The sequence below is a fragment of the Dipodomys ordii genome, unplaced genomic scaffold, assembly GCF_000151885.1.
Source record: "Dipodomys ordii isolate 6190 unplaced genomic scaffold, Dord_2.0 Scaffold163, whole genome shotgun sequence".
NCBI classification, from domain to species: domain Eukaryota; kingdom Metazoa; phylum Chordata; class Mammalia; order Rodentia; family Heteromyidae; genus Dipodomys; species Dipodomys ordii.
In genome coordinates, this window is record NW_012267379.1 from 1,320,790 (window position 1) to 1,340,482 (window position 19,693).

Below are 19,693 nucleotides of genomic sequence, written 5' to 3' on the forward strand. Positions count from 1 at the left end.
TCCTGCCCGGGCTGGCTTTGAACCGTGATCCTCAGATCTCAGCCTCCTGAGTAGCTAGGATTACAGGCGTGAGCCACCAGTGCCCTGCTTGTCCCAATCATAGGCCTTCTTTTCTAGCTTAGTAACTATGTCCTTTATTGTGCAGAAAATTTTTAGTTTGATGCAGTCCTATTTTTTGTGTCTTATCGCCAATTTTTTGAGTCCACAGAACTGTACTTAGAAGGTTCTTGCCCATGCCAATAAATTCTAATGTTTCTCCTTGTAGTAGTTTCAAGATTTTAAATCAGAGCCGGGCACTGCTAGCTCAGCCAGGCCTGTAATCTTAGCTACTCAGGAGGCTGAGATCTGAGGGCTTCAGTTCAAAGCCAGCCTGGGAATAAAAGTCTGTGAGAATCTCTTCCAATTAATTACCAGGAAACCAGAAGTGGAGCTGTGGTTCAAAGTGGTAGGGTGCTAGCCTTAAGCAAAAGAGCTCAGGGACAGTGTCCAGGCCCCTAATTCAAGCCCCACAAATTAAAAAAAAAAAAAAGTGGCGCTATAGCTCAAGTGGTAGAGCACTAGCCTTGAGCTGAAGGACAGTGCTCAGGCCCAGAGTTCAAGCTCCACGACCCACCAAAAACAACAAAACAAAATAAAAAAAAAATCTAGTCTGATATTTAGGTCTTTAATCCACTTTGAGTTGATAGTAGTACAAAATGACGGGGATCCAATTTCAGTCTTCTACATAGGATGTTGAATTTTCCCAACATACTTTGTTAAAGAGGCTTTTTCCAACATATATTTTGGCTTCCTTGTTGATTCTCCGGTTTATTTCTGGATCTTTTTTTTTTTGGTGCCAGTTGGGCTTAAATGAGGCTTGTGTGCTGTCCCTGAGCTTCTTTTGCTCAAAGCTAGCCCATGACCACTTGAGCCACAGCTCCTCTCCCGGCTTTTTTTGGTAGTTCAGTGGATATAAGAATCTCACGAGGGCTGGGAAGGTGGCTCACTGGTAGAGCGCTTGCCTTGCATGCTCGAGGCCCTGGGTTCGATTCCTCAGCATCACATAAGCAAAAAAAAAAAGCCAGAAGTGGCGCTGTGGTTCAAGTGGTAGAGCACTAGCCTTGAGCTGAAGAGCTGAGGGACAGCGCCCAGGCCCAGAGTTCAGGCCCCACGACTGGGAATCTCACGAACTTTCTTTCTCTGTCTGGCTTTGAGCCACAGTACTCAGATCTCCGTATCCTAAGTAGCTAGGATTACAGGTGTGAGTGAGCCACTGGTGCCTGGCTGTCAGGCCTATTTTTAACGGTAGTACCAAGCTGTTTGTTATTATCGCTCTGTGGTAAAGTTTGGGTCTACAATTTTGATACTTTGCTTGGATTTGCTTTGGGTACTTGGAATCTTTTGGGTTCCCTAAGAATTTTTGGATTTTCTCTATCTTAGTGAAGAATGACATTGGCATCTTGAGGGGTATGGCATTGAACCTGTAGGTTGCCTTGAGCAGTATGCCCGTTTTCACCATATTCTTCTGATCTCGTTCCTGGTGTCGTCTTTGATTTTATAGTTTTTGCTGTAGGGGCCCTTCACTTCCTTGGTTAGAGTTATTACATAGAAACTTTTACATATAACCCTCTGAGTGCACATTATGGATGGCTTCGATGAGCCAGGGCTGGTGGCTCACACCTCTAGCTACTCAGGAGGCTGATATCTAAGGATCAGGGTCACAGTTCAAAGCCATCCCAGGCAGGAAAGTCTGTGAGACTGATCTCCATTCAACCACCAGAAAACCAGAAGTGGTACTGTGGTTCAAAGTGGTAGAGTGAGGGATGTGAGGGCGATCTGGCTGCGACATCTGTCACCCCATTGATCGCCAGGGTTGTTTCGGCTGATCTGGCTGGCTAGGCGTGTGTCCCCTTCCTCCCTCACCGCTCCATGTGCGTCCCTCCCGAAGCTGCGCGCTTGGTCGAAGAGCACAACCATCCCCAATAGAGGAGGACCGGTCTTTGGTCAAGGGTATACGAGTAGCTGCGCTTCCCTGCTAGAACCTCCAAACAAGCTCTCAAAGTGGTAGAGTGCTCACCTTGAGCAAAAAGAGCTCAGAGTCAGTGCTCAGGTCCCAAGTTTAAACCCCGCAACTGACGGGAAAAATATATATGTAGAGAGAGAGATATCAATGTATATTCACACACATATACAAATACAGATATATAGCTCAATGAATGATTTCTATAATTTGAAGTGATTTCAATAGATTATATGACCCCTCTTGTAGAATATTTAATGAAAGCTCGGTTTTTATGAATTTATTTCTAGAGCTTTGTTTGAACCCAGCATATTTGACATAAATCAGATCTAATTGTCATTTTATGATTAATGAATATATGCCGGCCATTTTTCCCATAATTAAACTTTTATGTTCTGTTCCTCTGACAAAGCAAAACTATTTTAAATGTTGACAGATTGGTGGTGGGGGTTTCCATGTCTGCTTATTTGTGCATGTCTTTATTACAGTGTAAGTACATGCTTCTATAAATTTGGGATTTCAGAGGTGTAAAATTCAAAAAACAAATTAGTATCCAAGCCAGATGCCAGTGGCTCATGCCTGTAATCCTAGAAAGCTGAGTTCTAAGGATTGTGGTTCAAAGCCAGCCTGGGCAGAAAAATCCCCTGTGAGACTCTTCTCTCCAATTAACCACTCAAAAACAAAGTGGAGCTGTGGTTCAAAATGGTAGAGTACTAGCCTTGAGAGAGAGAGAAAAGCACAAGGACAGTGCCTAGCCCCTGAGTTCAAGCTCCACAACCACTACCAACAACAAAAGAATTCGTATCCCGACAGAGCCTTGGCTGATTTTGAAGGGGAGACAGGCACAGATGCACCCTGCCTCCCCTCTCAGCCAGCCGTGCTGCCAAATTGGGCACTGGGCAGGGGAGGGCCGTGCTGTTCTCTTGAGGCGTGTTATGGGAGTGTGGCTGTTCTATCAGGTCATGGCATTCTAAAGAGCCCTGAGAAACAGGGCAGGGTGGATGGGTTGCAAAATATACATGCGTTCCTGTACTTCAAAAATTGTAATAACTTAAAGGTAAAACATAAACGTGAAAGGAACATTGTCATTTGTTAATTTCACCTAGCAGTTATTCACCTTTGACTGTTTCAGGACATAGACAAGTTTGGCAATGAGATCACCCAGCTGGCCCGCCCCCTGCCTGTGGAGTACCTGATCATAGACGTAAGTGCTTCCCTGACCCTGGACCCCCGACCCCCAGGCTGGCCCCATGGTCACGTTGGAGGTCAGGACCCCTGAAGAGAGGCCACTGTAGGGAAAGGGCTGTGGAAGCTGGAGTCCCCTCTGCCCTGTGCAGTGCTGGGAATGTCCTTGAAGCGTCAGGCCCCGGCCAGTGTTCGTGGAAAGTTGGTAGTGTGAAGGGATTTTCCTTTCAATTTCAGGCTTTTATATTCTTGAACACACCCTGGGAGTTAACTTTCTCCAATTAAAGAACCACTTGCCCCACTCCAGTGGGCCTTTGAAGGTGGCAATCCCTAATGGGGAAGGCCTTGTACAGAAGGTGTCTAGCTGGTCTCAACACGTGTTCTGCTCTTGGCCGTTATCTTGCTGCAGTCCAGCTCCAGCGTGTGACACCCTGGTCGGAGTATGGCTGAATAGCCATGGTGCTCTAATGGCCCACTGTGACTTTGTATCCTGAGTAGAGAGGATCAAGCATGATCCTGGGCAGGTCTCAGGGAGAGTGGTTGGCTCTGCTAGTCCTTGTGCCTCTCTGGAGGCATTTGGTGCCATGGCCCCAATGTCTGATGAATTGGCAGCAGCTGGGGTGTCACTGCTGCCAGAGCTCTGTCCGGAGGAACAGGAGGTAGCTCATTTCCTGCACTGCTGCTGTGCCAGAATCTATTTAGGCTGCATTTGGACTTGGGATAGCCATGTGCTTTAGGCAGTAAAATATCATTGCATTTGGAGCAGCAGGTCCCCCAGAGCCCAGCCCATCGACGCTCCATTCCACTTGACAGCACCAGAGAACATATTTATTACCTAGGCCGTAAAGGCATCTGTTTTTTAGACTGCCTAGGGTGTAATTAAGATAAAAACAGATTGATGGAACTACACTTAGGAGTAGTCCATGTGATTTAGAATGGGCTTCCTAAGATCTCTGCAGCTCTTCCCCGTGCTTTTCTTCTCCTGAAAAAGAACTTCCACCCTGTGGTACCCACACTGTATTTCCCCGTGGAAGCGAGACCGGGGAGCCCTTTGAAGCTAGTGCCCAAAAAAGAGTTCTGCCTGGAAGTGTGTGTGGCTCAGTAGTAGAGTGCTCGCCTGAAGCCCTGGTTTCTATTCCTTGGTACCACATACACAAAAAAAGCGGGAAGTGGTGCTGTGGTTCAAGTGGTAGAGTGTTAACCTTGAGCACAGAGAGGCTCAGGGACATTGCCCAGGCCCTGAGTTCAAGCCCCAGGACTGGCAAAGAAAAAAGAAAAGTGCTCCTTGTCTGGCCCCAGAGAACCACACATGGGTGCAGGCCTGGGTCATGGCTGCAGCTGTCCTTAAACCTGGGAAAGTGAGAACAATCTGCGTTGCCTGGACTTTGGTGGAAGTACAGGGGATGATCCAGCTGACGGCCTGCCCCTGGGACCAGCTGGGTGTGGGAGGGCTGCAGCATGGGACAAAGAGCTCAACTTGAGGATGTGTGCGCTTTGGTGCTGTAGCTCCAAGGCCACAAGGTTACAGGTGAAGGGATGCCGTGTGTGTGTGTGTGTGTGTGTACGTGTGTGTGTGTGTGTACGTGTGTGTGTACGTGTGTGTGTGTGTGTACGTGTGTGTGTGTGTACGTGTGTGTGTGTGTGTGTACGTGTACGTACTGGAAATGAAGGGATGCCGTGTGTGTGTGTACTGGAAACTGAATATCCATGGCCTTGTGCGTGCTTAGCAAGTGCACTGTTATTGAACTACACTTCTACCCACCCCTTTTCCTTTGTTTGCTAGTCAGTCCTAGGGCTTGAACTCTGGGCCTGGGTGCTATCCTTGGGCCTTTTTATGCTCAGAGCTACAACTCTACCACTTAAGCCACAGCACCACTTCTAGCTTTTTCTGAGTATTTTATTGGAGGTGAGTCTTGTGAACATTCTGTCTGGGCTGGCTTTGAGCCACGTTCCTCATATCTCAGCCTCCTGAGGAGCTAGGATTCAGGCGCGAGCCACCAGCGCCCGACTACACACTTTCCCCACCTGCATTTTTTTTTTTAATAAAGTAAATTGACTGGGCGCTGGTGGCGCACGCCTGTAATCCTAGCTACTCAGGAGGCTGAGATCTGAGGATCATGGTTCAAAGCCAGCTTGGGCAGGAAAGTCCCTGAGATTCTTACCTCCAATAACCACTAGAAAACTGAAGTGGCACTGTGGCTCAAGTGGTAGAGAGCTAGCCTTGAGCTGAAGAGCTGAGGGACAGCGCCCAGGCCCAGAGTTCAAGCCCCACAACAGACACACACACACACACACACAGAGTAAATCTTGCCCAGACTGGCCTTCAATTGCTGGAGTTGTATGCATCCACCACCATTGTATAGCTGGATACCCCTCTTTTTTGGGGGAGGGGTCTGGCCGTGGGGCCTGAATTCTGGGCCTGGGCGCTGTCCCTCAGCTCTTCAGCTCAAGGTGAGCACTCTACCACTTGAGCTACAGCGCCACTTCGGTTTTCTGGGGTTTATTGGAGGTAAGAGTTTCACGGACTTTCTGCCCGGGCTGGCTTTGAACCGGGATCCTCAGATCTCAGCCTCCTGAGTAGCTAGGATTACAGGCGTGAGCCACCGGTGCCCGGCTTAGGAGGTAATTTTTTGTGTCTATGTGTGCCAGTCCTAGGGCTTGAACTCAGGCCATTCCCTGAGCTTTTTTACTCAAGGCTGGTACGTTCTCTCCCACTTGAGCCACAGCTCTACTTCTTGCTTTTTTTTTTTTTTTTTGCTGGGGGAGAGGGGGAGATCCGGTCATGGGGCCTGAACTCTGGGCCTGGGCGCTGTCCCTCAGCAATTCAGCTCAAGGCTAGCGCTCTACCACTTGAGCCATAGCGCCACTTCTGGCTTTTTCTGCTAAAGTGGTGCTGAGGAATCGAACCCAAGGCCTTGGGCGTGCAAGGCAAGCACTCTACCACTGAGCTACCTTCCCAACCTTGGATGCCCCTCTTGATTATTCTCTGGTTTACCAGTTATTCTACAGTTGCCCTTCCACTTAGATTTTTGTTTTCCCAAAAGTCGTAGGCTTCTGTCTTCAGATTGGACACAACCTCATCTTTGAAACAGCTAAGACTGAATACGGGCCATTCCCATACTGGATGCCTTGCTTTTGTGCTGCTGTCTCTTTACTTGTCTCCCAGAGGAGCTGAGTGAGGCCCTGTGCCCAAGTGTGCGTTCTTGGCCCCTGCTGAACAGGCTTGTCTATAAGAGACTGGCTCGGGTCAGCTCACTACCGCTTACTCTACTCATGCCTCTGTCCTTGAGAGCCAACACCCAGGAAAGAACAGTGTGCTTGTCAGCACAGCTGCATCCAGAAACAGCTTGCTGCCTTTGCTTATAAAGAGAGCAGAACAACATTTTCATTCTTTACAAATATTCCCTCAGGAGCCAGAATAACTACCCTAAATCTGGAGGGGGCGTGACCTACTGCTGCTAGTGTGGAGTGCAGGCACCGAGAGCCACTGAGGTGTGTCAGAGCCAAGTGAATGACCTGGCTCACCTCTGGCAAGCTCTCTACCCCGACTGGCTCCCCCAAGCTCTGCGGAGCCGCCCTGGTGGGGTGCAGAGACACACGGCCACTGCTCCTCAGACGCACACTGTGACTCTGCACATGGACTCTGTTCCTCCTTCGTTGGTGGTTTGTATTTTCTATAGCCTTGTCCTTCTCTTGGCTTGACCAGAGGTAAACTGACCTCTTGTTAGGCTTTGGCAGAGCAAGGATAATGGCATGAGACTCTGCTGGTCTCAGTGTGTCAGTGAGGGCCACAGAAGGCTGCCAGGAAACGCCCAGGTGGAGGCTCCCCTCCCCTCCCCTCTCCTGTTCTTTCTTTTTTTGTCTGTTGTGGGGCTTTAACTCAGGGTCTGGGCACTATCCCCGAGCTCTTTTGCTGAAGTCTAGTGCTCTATCACTTTGAACCACAGTTCCACTGTGGTCTTAGACTTTTCTGCCCTGGCTGCCAGATCCTTAGATCTCAGCCTTCTGAATAGCTAGGATTACAGGCGTGAGCCACCAGCACCTAGCCAGTTGGAGGTAGTCTTTTTTTTTTTCTTTTAATTTTATTTCTTTTTTTATTTTCTGTGTATGTCGTACTAAAGAATTGAACCCAGGGTCTCATACATGCTAGGCAAGCACTCTCCCACTAAGCCACATTCCCAGACCAGGTAGAGGTATTCTTAAACACACATCCTTCAGTTTATCTCCGAGCATCCCTGTTCCAGATTCTCATTTGGGGCTGACAATCATCATTAACTGCACACTGGAACACAGGCTTGCAGGTTGAGTTGCTGTGCGCGGGTAACTTGCCTGTTGGACACACAGGAGTGTGTTCATGCCATTGACAGCGCATCTCATGACAGTGTGTTTCTGTTCATTAGATCACCACGACCTTCCCCAAGGATCCAGTTTACACTTTTTCTATTTCTCAAAATCCGTTTCCTATTGAAAACCGGGATGTACTGGGTGAGACACAGGTAAGTTCTTTGTTTCAAAAAGTTTGAAATAAGTATAACTGCTGATTATCTACCCTTGTCTGGTCTTTCCAAAAAGTGACACACTTTTACACTGTCCTGGTCAATTCTGTAGTGAGCCCCAGAAGGATTTTTATTTTATTTTTGGTGCTGCTGCTGAGGCCTGAGCGCAGCAGAGCTTCATGGACTCACTTGTCTGGTACTCTTCCACTATGCTCTTTGCTGGTTAATTGGAGATGAGTCTCCACAGACTCCTCCTGCCAGGGCTGGCTTTGAACCATGATCCTCAGAGCTCAGCCACCTGAGTAGCTAGGATGACAGGTGTGTGCTCCCAGCCCAACGGCCCTTTCCTTGAGCACCACTGACCTAGAGGGCGCTGTCCCTGGCTAGGAGTGAATAACTACAGGGCAGATCCCCTGAACTTGAGCCACAGTGCCATTCTCTTTTTTTTTTTTTTTTTTGCCATTCTCTTTATTCATTCATTCATTCATTCATTGTTGGTTGTGGGGCTTGAACTCTGGGCCTGGGCCCTATCCCTGCACCCTTCAGCTCAAGGCTAGCACTCTATCACTTGAGCCACAGCGCCACTTCCTGTTTTCTGAGTTGTTTATTGGAAATAAGAGTCTCACAGACTTGGGCTGGGAAGGTGGCTCAGTGGTAGAGCGCTTGCCTTGCATGCACGAGGCCCTGGGTTCGATTCCTCAGCACCACATAAGAAAAAAGCCGAAGTGGCGCTGTGGCTCAAGTGGTAGAGCGCTAGTCTTGAGCTGAATAGCTGAGGGACAGCACCCAGGCCCAGAGTTCAGGCCCATGACCGGACCCAAAAAAACACAAAAAAACAAAGAGTCTCACAGACTTTACTACCGGGGCTGGCTTTGAACCGAGATCCGAGGATCTCAGCCTCCTGAGTAGCTTGGATTACAGGATGAGCCATCAGAGCCCAGCGTTCACATTTTATTAGTCACTCTGTATCCTCTGCTGACAACCTTCTGTGATTTGCTGAAACGTGTCTGTGAAGGTGGCCTTGCCTCTGCTGGCCTGCCCGACTCCTGCTGTGTGTTTTGGGCTTGTTGGACTGATAAGGCCCTGTGGGCCGTCTGTGGTCTGCCTGGCGCGTTTGCTCTTGGGCGCATCACATCCGTGCCGTGCTCAGCTCTCCTCTCTCTCTGGCGGCTCAGCGTTGGTCTGGCAGCTGGTCCTGCCTTGTGTTCGTGTCCTCACAGTTAGAATGAGCCATCATTTCAGAAGATGGCTTGACTGGGTTCACCTCTGGCGTGCTGATACTCTGGTCCTCACTGGCTGCCTAGAAACACAGGGTGCTTGCCAGATACCGAGTGGCCCTGTAAGGGCCCCTTGTAGCCCTGCTGCACATACATGGGTGGTGTGATGGTGGTTCTTCCTGTTCCCCATTCTTACCTGTACTCACACACGGGTGCCTTTTTATTTTTTGGGGGGGTGGGTTGTGGAGCCTGAACTCTGGGCCTGGGGGCACTGTCCCTCAGCTCTTCAGATCAAGGCTAGTGCTCTACCACTTGAGCCACAGCGCCACTTCCGGCTTTTTGCTTATGTGGGCCTGAGGACTCGAACCCAGGGCCTCATGCATGCAAGGCCAGTGCTCTACCACTGAGCCCCCTTCCCAGGCCCAGCTGTACTTTCCTGGGCCTTCTCCGTGGTTACAGGAAGCGGGGGTGAGGCGACCTTCTGGGATTAATTCTGTTTGTTTTCATAGGAGTAGCTCTCTTCCAGGCTCTGGCATTATATTGTAGTGTGTATGTTTTTTCCTTGTTTCTCCAGGACTTCCACAGTCTGGCCACCTATTTGTCCCAGAACTCCTCCTCTGTGTTCTTGGACACCGTCTCGGACTTCCACCTGCTGCTGTTCCTAGTCACCAATGAGGTCATGCCTCTGCAGGTACCGGCGCCGCGGCCTCCCCCGCCACTCCCGTCTCTTTCTTCTCACTTGGGTGTCAGACAGCTGCAGTAAAGCTTGGTGTTGAAGGCCATCTCCCCCTCTGTATATGGGAACAGACAGGCTGCAGCTGTGTGCACGCAGCCTGTGGATGAGAGATGGATGTTTCGCCCTCCGCCTCATGACAATGACCGTTTCCGTCGTTCTCATTACTAGCAAGCGCTGGTGAATGAGCATGCCTTCTGGCCCTGTAGGTCCCTCTGCTCAATCTCCATCCCTGTGGCTTTAGGATCACAACCTCTTCCTTTACTGGTATCGCCCTTCCTCCTGAGCCAGTGCTGGGTCAATACCGTGGATCTTTTTTTAATTTTTGTTATATTTTTGCTTGTCCTGGGGCTTGAACCTCTGGGCTTAGGTACTGTCCCAAAGCTCCTTTTTGCTTAAGGCTTGCAGTCTACCACTTAAGCCACAGCACCACTCCTGGCTTTTTTTGTGATTAATTGGAGATGAGTCTCACAGACTTTCTTGCTCTATCTGAGCAAGACAAGGACCACCAGCAGCCGCTGCCTGGGTTTGGCCTTCTCAAGCAGCATTCTCTCCCCTGCCTGGGATCCATGGACATGCTGGGGGGTGGGACAGATGCCTCCCCGAAGGTGATAGATAGAACTCTTCCCAGGCCGTTCTAGGTTGGGCAGCACGTAGCAGTTCCCTCCCACAGGTTTATCTTGTTCTATTTTGTCCCAAGGGGTGTGTGGGGGGGTGTGTGTGTGGGTGTGTGTGGGTGTGTGGTGTATGTGTGGGTGTGTGGGTGTGGTGTGTGTGTGTTTGGGATGTGTGTGGGGGGGGTGTGTGTGGGTGTGTGGGTGTGGGTGTGTGTCTTGAAATCAAGGCCTGAGCACTGTCCCTGAGCATTTTAGCTCAAGGCTAGTGCTCTGCCACTTAAACCACAGCTCCATTTCGAGCTTTTTGGTGGTTAAGTGGAGATAAGAGACTCAAAGAGAGCCAGGCCCTGATAGCTCACACTTGTAGTCCTAGCTTCTTGGGAGGCTGAGATCTGAGGATCGTGGTTTGAAGCCTGCCCAGGCTGGAAAGTCTGTGAGACTCTTACCTCAAATTAATCAACAGAAAATCAGAGGTGGTATTGGGGATCAAAGTGGTAGAGTGCTAGCCTTGAGCAAAAAAGCTTAGGGACAGCACCCAGGACCTGAGTTTAAGCCCTACAAGTGATTTTTTTTTTTTAAGTCTTTTAAGGTAAAAGGCTGGGAAGGTGGCTCCTTGGTAGAGTGTTTGCCTTGCATGCATGAGCCCTGAGTTCAATTCCTCATTACCACTTAAGCAGAAAAAGCCAGAAGTGGAGCTGTGGCTCAAGTGGTAGAGCACTAGCCATGAGCTGAAGAGCTGAGGGACAGTGCCCAGGCCCAGAGAGTTCAGGCCCCACGACCAGCAAAAAATAAAAATAAATAGTCTTTTAAAAAAAAAGACTTTCCTGCCCACACTGGCCTCACACACAGTTCTTAGATCTCAGCCTCCTGGGTAGCTAGGATTATAGGCGTGAGCCACTGGCACCCATCAACCACTCTTCTTTTTGTTTTGTTTTGTTTTTGTTTTTTTTTTGTTGGTGGGGCTTGAACTCTGGGCTTGGGCGCTGTCCCTGCACTCTTCAGCTCAAGGCGAGGGCTCTACCGCTTGAGCCACAGCGCCACTTTCTGTTTTCTAGTGGTTTATTGGAGATAGGAGTCACCGGCGCCCGGCCCATCAACCACTCTTATACATGACATCTAGTAGTCCATGGCTCTTCCATCATGGTCAGCTCAAAGAGCGGTGCCTTCTGGCCTCAGGATCAATGCTGTCTTCTAAGTGGCCCTCTGCACTGGGCTACCTTGCTAGCTGGTGTGACTGCTTTGAAGTCATCTATTAGAAAACACTTTGTAGTATTAGTAAATATTACCCTGTATCATCTACCTGCTCTACCTTTTCTTTTTCCTGCCAGGTTTGGGGGCTTGAACTCTGGGTCTGGACACTGGGCACTGTCCCTGAGCTGCTTTTGCTCAAGGCCAGCACTTGTACCACTTGAGCCACAGTGCCACTTCCAGCTTTTTCTGTGTATGTGGTACTGAGGAATCAAACCTAGGGCTTCATGCATAGGCAAGTATTCTATAAATGAGCCACATTTCCCAGCCCTCTACCTGACTCTTAAGGGCTACCCTCAGTAAGGGCGTTTCTCGGCATGAAATATGTTTTAGCCAGGCGCTGGCAGCTCACACCTGTAATCCTAGCTACTCAGGAGTCTGAGATCTGAGGATCACGGGTCAAAGCCAGCCCGGGCAAGAAAGTCCATGAGACTCATTATCTCCAATAAACCACTAGAAAACCAGAAGTGGTGCTGTAGTTCAAGTGGTAGAGCACTCACCGTGAGCTGAAGAGCTGAGGGACAGTACCCAGGCCCAGAGTTCAAAGCCCCACTACTGACAAGAAAGAAAGAAAGAGGTTTTAATAGCTTTCCTGACCTCTTAAAGCCCTTGAAGTCTTTATCAGTCTCTATAGAAATTTAATTTTCTGTATGTTAATTTTGGAGGCCTAGGATATAGTGTACTATTTCTAGACAGGAGAAGCAAAACAGGCCGAGGGTAAAGAGGAGGAGGATAGATCTCACAACCCTGGGTTCCTATCCATCTGTTTCTACCTCCAGTACCAGGCATGTGTGTTTTGTTCTCTGGGTACAGATGCTCACTTGGGACTATTTGGGTAGATTTAAATTTTGAGTCATTTTGTAGACTTAAATTGTGGCAAATTGTTTTATATTGATAGCTTCCAAGGTTTTGTTTACTTATTCATGACAAGATCTTGCTACCTAGCTCAGGCTGGCCTCAAAATTGCTATTATAGTCTAATTTCAAACTCAAGACCCCCTGCCATTGCCTCCCTGGTGCTGGGATTACAAGTGTGTATCACCATGTCCAATGTAAGGCTTTTTCCAATTTCTTCTGTAATGGGTCTGTACGGTAAGGAGGAACCCTATTAGCAGGTGTCCCTAAGTAGAAGGTAGAAGCTTCTGTTTGGCTCCTTACAGGACAGCATCAGTCTGCTGCTAGAGGCTGTGAGGACCAGAAATGAGGAGCTGGCACAGACATGGAAGAAGTCTGAGCAGTGGGCAACCATTGAGCAGCTCTGCAGTAAGTATATCCTCCCCCACTCACCGTACCCAGAGCATGGACTCTCTTCCCCTGCAGCCCTGAGGGGCTCCGCACAGCTCTGTGAAGGGAGCGGTGTTTACCCTAGCTGACACCTCAGCCTGAAAGGGTCTGTGTGCACACAGCCAGCGAGTCGTTGTTGTCCCCAGGGGACACTTGGTCCCATTCCTCTACTCAAGTCAGAAAAAGGAGCCTGGCTTCCACAGCAGTGGGCGAAGCTCCAGACTGCTCCCCTGCAGCAGCTTGTGTCGGAGAGCTCTGCTCACCAGTGTTCACTCTGATGTGCCCACCAACCTACGTGTAGGACAAGCAATGCAAACCAACTGTGCTGTTGACAAAAGCGTCTCAAAATATCCCAGCAACAGGGCTAAGAAGGTGGCTCCGGGGTAGAGCGCTTGCCTCACATGCATGAAGCCCTGGGTTCAATTCCTCAGCACCACATGATAGAAAAAGCCAGAAGTGGTGCTGTGGCTCAAGTGGTAGAGTGCTAGCCTTGAGCTAAGAGCTTGTATGGCTTCAGTGACAGTCATTGTGGTATTGGTTGGAGGGGAAATTTCGTGATGGGTCAGGTAATCGAGAGTAAGCAAGCCAAGGAGAGAGTGGGAAGCGTGTGGGGACAGCTGGCCTTTGTGGGCTAGAGTCCCCTAATGATAGTTCCTAAACTGTAAGGCTTTCCTTTTTTCTCCTAGTCCTGGGATTAGAACTACGGGCTTTGTGCTTGCTTGGCTTGCTTGCTGAGCTTGGGCTCTATGCCTTAAGCCCTCCCTCCAGCCTGGCTTTTTGCTGGTTACATTTTCTTCCTGGGCTAATGTGACATTTTGTGCTGGTTCTGGGGTTTGAACTGACAGCCTCAGGCTTGTGCTTGGCTCTTTCTCTCAGGGAGTCATGGTGCCACTGGAGCCACACCTTCTCTTCTGGCTTTTTGGTGGTTAGAGATAAGAGCCAGGGCTGGCTTTTGGATCTTTAGATCTCAGTCTCCTGAGGGTGCCCAACTCAGGATATTATTTTATTTTGGTGGTATTGAGGCTTGAGCTCAGGGCCTTGTACTTTATAGAAAGATCTCCTGCCACTTGAGCTATGTTCCTAGCCCTCCCTCCATCCCCCAAAGTCCTAAGGCTTGAACTCTGGGCCTCGGCACTGTCCCTGAGCTAGCACTCTTACCACTTGAGCCATGGTGCTACTTCCTGTGGTTTAATTGGAGATAGTGTCTCACTGACTGCCCAGTCTGGCTTTGACCTGTGATTCTCAGCTCTCAGCTTCCTTGTAGCTGGGATTCCAGCTGTGAGCCATGGCACCCAGCCTCTAGCCTAGCCCATTTATTTTCACTTGAATATATTTACGACCTCGGCTAGACGAATGTTCTTTTAGACAGGAATCAGGTATGATGCAGAAAAATACTGGCATAACTATTGGTAAATGGCTAGGTACACTGACACCTTTCTGTAGTTGCAGTTACCATGAAGTGGATACGAGGATTTTGACCAGCCTAGGCTCCATAGTAAGACCCTGTGTCAGAAAATGAAGCGTTAGTGTGTGACTTCATGCTAGAGCCCTGAGCCCAGCCCACGCATGACCCCGGGTTTAATCCCCAGCCCCACCCCACAGAATGAAAAAAAACGATAAAATATTTGAATTTTCTCCAGATGAGAACACTTGGGGTTGGAGGTGTGGCTGAGGTGATAGGGTGTCTGTCAGTGAGGAGAAAGTGTGTCCTGGTTGGAGTCCCATCTCAGACCAAAGAGAATGCAAAGAACCAACCCAAAGGAAACATACTTGTTCATTGAGAGGTATAGACAGAAAGACAGCATACAGTGATGTGGATCCCTTACTCAAGCAGAGTTCTGCATTTCAGTAACAAGCAGAAAACTAGGCAAAAGGGCTGAAGCTTGGTAGGCATATTCAAGGCCTTTTGTTCAACACACACACACACACCTGGCAGGGATGGGTGGGGGGGTGACATACAGGCATTTTACATGAGGAGATATGGCACTATTAGTCATAGGGTATTATAAATTAAAACAACTGTGATGCAATTATGGGGTAGTGCGACAATGTTTTATTTTCTTTTCTAGTCACTTTAATATAATACTTCACAGAAACAACTGAAGGGAAGAAGTACTTACTTGGGCTGTTCCAGAAGTTTCACTGCATAGTTGCCCGGTGTTGTATGTTTGGGGAGAACACAGGGCCGCAGGCGTAGGAAGGCGCAGGATACGTGGAGACCCAGGGACACACACTGGTGACCAGCTTGTCCCAGACCACACCCTCCCGGTCCACTACCTTCCAACAGTCTACTCAACTTTCTCTCTTTTTTTTTTTGTGCCAGTCTTGAGGATTGAGCTCAGGGCCTTGGTGCTGTCCCTGAGCTCTTTCCCTTAAGGCTACTGCTTTACACTTAAACCATAGCTCCACTTGTGGCTTGTTAGTGGTTAATTGGAGCTAGAAGCTCACAAGCTTTCTTGGCCAGGCTGTCTTAGAACCCAAACCTCAGATCTCAGCTTCTTCAGTACTTAAGATCCCAAGTGTGAGCCATTGGTGCCTGGCTCTGCTCAGCTTTGGAAACCATCCGTGCATTATGCCACTCACTGGGTCAGAGTCCTGATGACCTGTCTCCAGACAGATCTTCACAGACACACCTACGCACAAATCTCCTAGATGCTACTTAACCCAATCAAGTTGGCAGTCAAAATTAACCATTACAAATGCAAAAAAAAAGTGCACATCACTAGGAGAGCTGGGCATGAGTGTCTTTGGAAGCTCAGCAAAGAGTTTCACCCTGCGATCCAACAGTGAGAGATGAAAATAGACTGCAGCTGTGCTGGTGGGCAGCTTTGTTTCTAGTGGCTCACTGAATGTCCGTCAGGTAGGACACAGAACACTCCTCAGTAGCAACAAGGAATGGCCGGTGCAGGCAGAGCAGGGGAGACACTGAGGCCCACCACCCTCACAGTCGATGCCGACAGGGGCTTTGATGCCAGCAGTGTGATGTCTCAAGCCTCCCCGCCCATGCCTCGAACTCTGTGGAAGTGGACACTCACCTCTCTCTCCTCCCTCCAGGCACCGTGGGTGTGCAGCTCCCTGGCCTCCATGAGTATGGCGCGGTGGGAGGCTCGGCACACACCGCTGCGGCCGCCGTGTGGGCCTGCCAGCACTGCACCTTCATGAACCAGCCAGGCACCGGCCACTGTGAGATGTGCAGCCTCCCCAGGACCTAGGGCCCCGCCCCTCTGGCGCCCGGAGCCCCACATGCTCCTGTGAGGCTGAAGGTGTGGACAGGCTGCCCTGGGGTCTTGGACCTACAGGAGAGAGCTTTTCAGCCATGATCCTGGAGGGAAGGTGTCCCTGCTGCTGTGCTAGGCCTGAACAGAACTTCCCACCTGGAAACGCAACGTAGCCCTGACCGACACCCACACACCTCACGCAGTTTTCAGCTCCTCTACTGTGGTGGAAGCACCTCCAGATCACCGTGTGGAGTTACGGATGCAGGGAGGGGTTGCCGCTGCCGCCCAGCTTTCCTCTTCCTTCTGAAGCTTTGTTCTTTATTTCCCCTGCCCTGTTGTTTTCTTGGGAGTTCCCCATCTCTGTTCAGTTGCTCTGGGATGAAGGCCCTGCCTGTAAGGGTCACATGAGTGGCCCACCTGGCGGGACCCTGTGGCTGGCCGTGGCCTCCGTGGCCTGGCTGCAGGTCAGTGCCGCCATCCTCCTTTTGCCGACATCAGGTGGGATTTTAAAGTCTGCGTTGGTGATAATAATAGTTATCAGTAACTCCTGCCTGGAAAACCTGTATTTATTGTTTTAAGATAAGACTGCACAAAAGGGAAGTGAGAGGCTAGTTTTTGCCTCCTCTCCTCCTCCAGTGCAGCTCCTTGTGGGTGTTCAGCATGGTGAGTGGGCTGGGCCACCATTGGTTCTTTGACGCAAACCTCAGTGCCTGAGACTTTTCTACCAAACCCCCTGGCTGTGGCAGCTGAGCAGGAGCGGCATGGTGGCCCTTTCCTGTCCGGACAGTCCTAATGGCTAGCACTGGAGATTTGGCTCCTGCTTCCCCAATACTGATCCTCTACCCACAGCCTCCTCGTACTCTGGCCTTCTGCAAAGTGCGGGGCCACTGAGAAGGATGCAGTGAGAGCATTTGTGGGGCCTGGGCGCTCGATGCTGCCCGCACACCGAGCAGCTAGGAGATCCAGAACAGTATCCCCGCGGTCTCTCGGCTGTCCAACAGAGCTGGACTGGGTCTAGCCTTTTCCCAGACAAGTGGGCATCATAATGTCTCTTTGCCTTATAAAGAGCGAACCAGCTGAGCTGCACCCTGGAAAGGACTGGCGGGTCCAGACTGAGAGACCGGGCGTCCTGTCCTGAAGAAGTGTCCCATGCTGGTCCCATCCCTGGCCTTGTAGACAGGACATGTGCTTGTTGGGCGTTTATGGCAGGGCCAGTGCTGGACCCCACCAGGCTTGGTGGTTGTGGCAGGGCTGTACGGGTGGAGGGTCGGAAGTGGGCAGAGGCGGGAAGGCAAGTCTCCCCAGAGGTCAGCCAGCACACCATTGACAAGTGCTGAGGGGGCCTGGTCTAAGGCCAGCTGTGAGCCTGGGTGGCCTGGCCCTGCCATGCTGATCCCTCTTCCCGAGGCCCTCCACGCCTGTGTTGTGGCCTGTCTACCTTGGCCCAGTGCTGGACAGCACACTGCTCTGGAGGCCTGTCTACCACTGCGCCGTCGCTTCCCCTCCTGTCTGTTCTCTTAGCCACCAAACCAATCTTTTGTGTTTTTTTTCCCCCCACATCAGCCAATATTTTTCTCATTCTGAAATTCTGGCATCTCCATTAATTCATGTCTTCAGCTCTTAGCTAAAGAAAAAGTGTTGTGTTTCTCTGCTTATGGTTTTGAGTTGCTCTTTGTTCAGTAATGCACTTTATTTTATTGTCCAAAGAGAGTCAAGCTAATGTTACCAGGCTGGGGAGGTCCCTGCGAGGGTCCCGGCCTGGGCAGCCCAGCCATCTTGCTCTGCATGGGGTGGCCCAGCCCCACCTCATGCCCTCTTGTGCCACCTGGCCCCACGGCCTGACGTCCCTCCAGGCCCGGGGGTGGGGTCCGACTCCGGCTGCCTCTGACCAGCCTGCTCCTGGGACTCGGGTGCTCCCGCTTCGGCTCTGCTTTGGGCTCGCAGGTGTGTTGGCTGGGTGTGGACTAGCCTTACCTCGATCCCAGCTCGCAGTGAAATCTAATAAAAGCACCTGAAGCGACTGTCCTGCTCCCATTGTCTGTTGTTCCTGTGCCCCAAGCTGTGTCTAGCAGAGGATTTGGTGTGGAGTGATTTGGTAACACCCTGATTTCCCCAGTCGCTGGCAGGCTCTTGCTCCTGGGCACTGCTCTTCCAAGTTATCTGGATGGAATGTAAGAGTAGCCTGACCTCCTCCTTACATCTTTTCTGCCTCTCTCCACCTGCTGGGTACAGGACTGCTCCTGGGTCTTTGCATCCTAGACAGGTGCACATGGTCACCACGGTGAAGGGAAGTCCAAGCAAACCCAGGAGCCTAGAGGGCGCTAGCATCTTTCCTTGAGCTGAGCCTTCCATAGACAGCCAGGGCGTCCACCATGCTCTTGCTGCACCTGGGGGGAATGCAGCCTTGGTGTCTGGGCTGCAGAGGTAATTACAGGGTTTTCCCTTGTCCCTGCATCCCACTGAGACCTGAGGCAGCTCAGCCAAGTGTGGAGTGCACCTTTGCTAGCCTGGCTGGTCTTTGAGGAGGACCGGGAGGCCCTGGGAGGTACTCGCCAGACTACTGCTCAGGACTCACACTCGGGCCTCCTGTGTGCCCGCCCCCACGTGTTTTCCTGTTGGGCTTTTGTGCCTCCGCACAGCCTGCAGCGCCACACGTTCCCCTGTCCCCCTGGCCCGCGAAGGCTCAGCGGCCACCAGCCTGCTCCCATCCTCAGCTGGGCCGGGGTGTGCCTGAGCCCCTCAGGCCCCTTCCTGCTGGGGAGAGCTGATCGTTGGGACTGCTGGTGGCCAGGGGTCTGCCAGCTCCCAGACCTGGCGCAGTGAGGCCTGTCACTCTGCTCCCCGCGCGCGCGCGTGCGTGGAAAAGTGGCGGGAACCGGTGTGCGCTCACCGGTGACCAGCATTGCTTGCAGCTGGTGGAAGGCGGGCTGGAAGTCCTGTGCACTCGAGACCCAGAGTCACGGGGCTCAGGGAAAGGGATGCCCGCCAGCGCTCAGTCCAAGGGGCCACCCCGAGCCCAGGACAGCGGCCCCGGAGAGCCGGACGGACAACCTGCGGCTTTCCCGAGTTCCGCCGCACACACGACGGCCCGCGGTTCGCTCTCGGCCAGTCGGGCGTGGTCCCGCTGGGCGGCTGGGGCTCCCGGGCCCCGCCCCCGGTCGGCCCCGCCCACCCCTGCGGCCCGGGTCGGCCCCGCCCCCGCAGCGCGGGTTTACGGCGGAGGCCGCGCGGCGCCGTAGGCGGCCGTAAACTACCCGAGGCGGCACCGCCCCGCCGGGCTCCGCTCCGGCCCGCCGCCCTCACGATGGCGGACGCCGCGCGGCGCGTGAGTTACCTGGCTGGCTTCTCTTGCCCGCTCGGCGGCCTGGCGGCGGGCAAGCCTCGCGTGCTGTGCCACGAGGCGGAGGTCTTCCTGTCCACCGGCAGCGAGTTCGTGTACGTGTACGACCAGGAGGGCGGGCTGCTGACGGTGAGCGCGGGGCGGCGGGCGGGCCGGGGCGGCCGCCTGACCCCTTCCCTGGCGCCCAGGCCGTGTACCAGTTTCCAGACCAGGTGTGGCACCTGCAGCTGCTGGCCCGCCGCGGGGCGCTCTACGTTCTGTGCGCCCGGAAGGGCGTCTACTGCTTGTCGGTGGAGCCCGGGAGCAGGTGAGGGGGCGTGGTCCGCGCTCGCGGGCTCCCGGGGGGGCGGGCCCCGG

The 19,693-nt window shown here is 51.8% G+C and overlaps 2 protein-coding genes across 2 annotated transcripts in view; both read left to right on the forward strand.

The window, feature by feature from the left end:
- Nploc4 (nuclear protein localization 4 homolog (S. cerevisiae)) overlaps positions 1 to 18,017 on the forward strand; it is a 62,747-nt gene extending 44,730 nt beyond the window's left edge. The window contains exons 13-17 of the mRNA XM_013033104.1: positions 3,132 to 3,203; positions 7,585 to 7,680; positions 9,472 to 9,588; positions 12,655 to 12,757; positions 15,833 to 18,017. Coding sequence (XP_012888558.1) covers positions 3,132 to 3,203; positions 7,585 to 7,680; positions 9,472 to 9,588; positions 12,655 to 12,757; positions 15,833 to 15,990 — 546 coding nt within the window. The 3' untranslated portion in view covers positions 15,991 to 18,017. The remainder of the gene's footprint in view (positions 1 to 3,131; positions 3,204 to 7,584; positions 7,681 to 9,471; positions 9,589 to 12,654; positions 12,758 to 15,832) is intronic.
- Positions 18,018 to 19,285: 1,268 nt separating this feature from the next.
- The window catches only part of Faap100 (Fanconi anemia core complex associated protein 100), an 8,492-nt gene continuing 8,084 nt past the window's right edge, over positions 19,286 to 19,693 (forward strand). The window contains exons 1-2 of the mRNA XM_013033140.1: positions 19,286 to 19,465; positions 19,525 to 19,643. Coding sequence (XP_012888594.1) covers positions 19,301 to 19,465; positions 19,525 to 19,643 — 284 coding nt within the window. The 5' untranslated portion in view covers positions 19,286 to 19,300. The remainder of the gene's footprint in view (positions 19,466 to 19,524; positions 19,644 to 19,693) is intronic.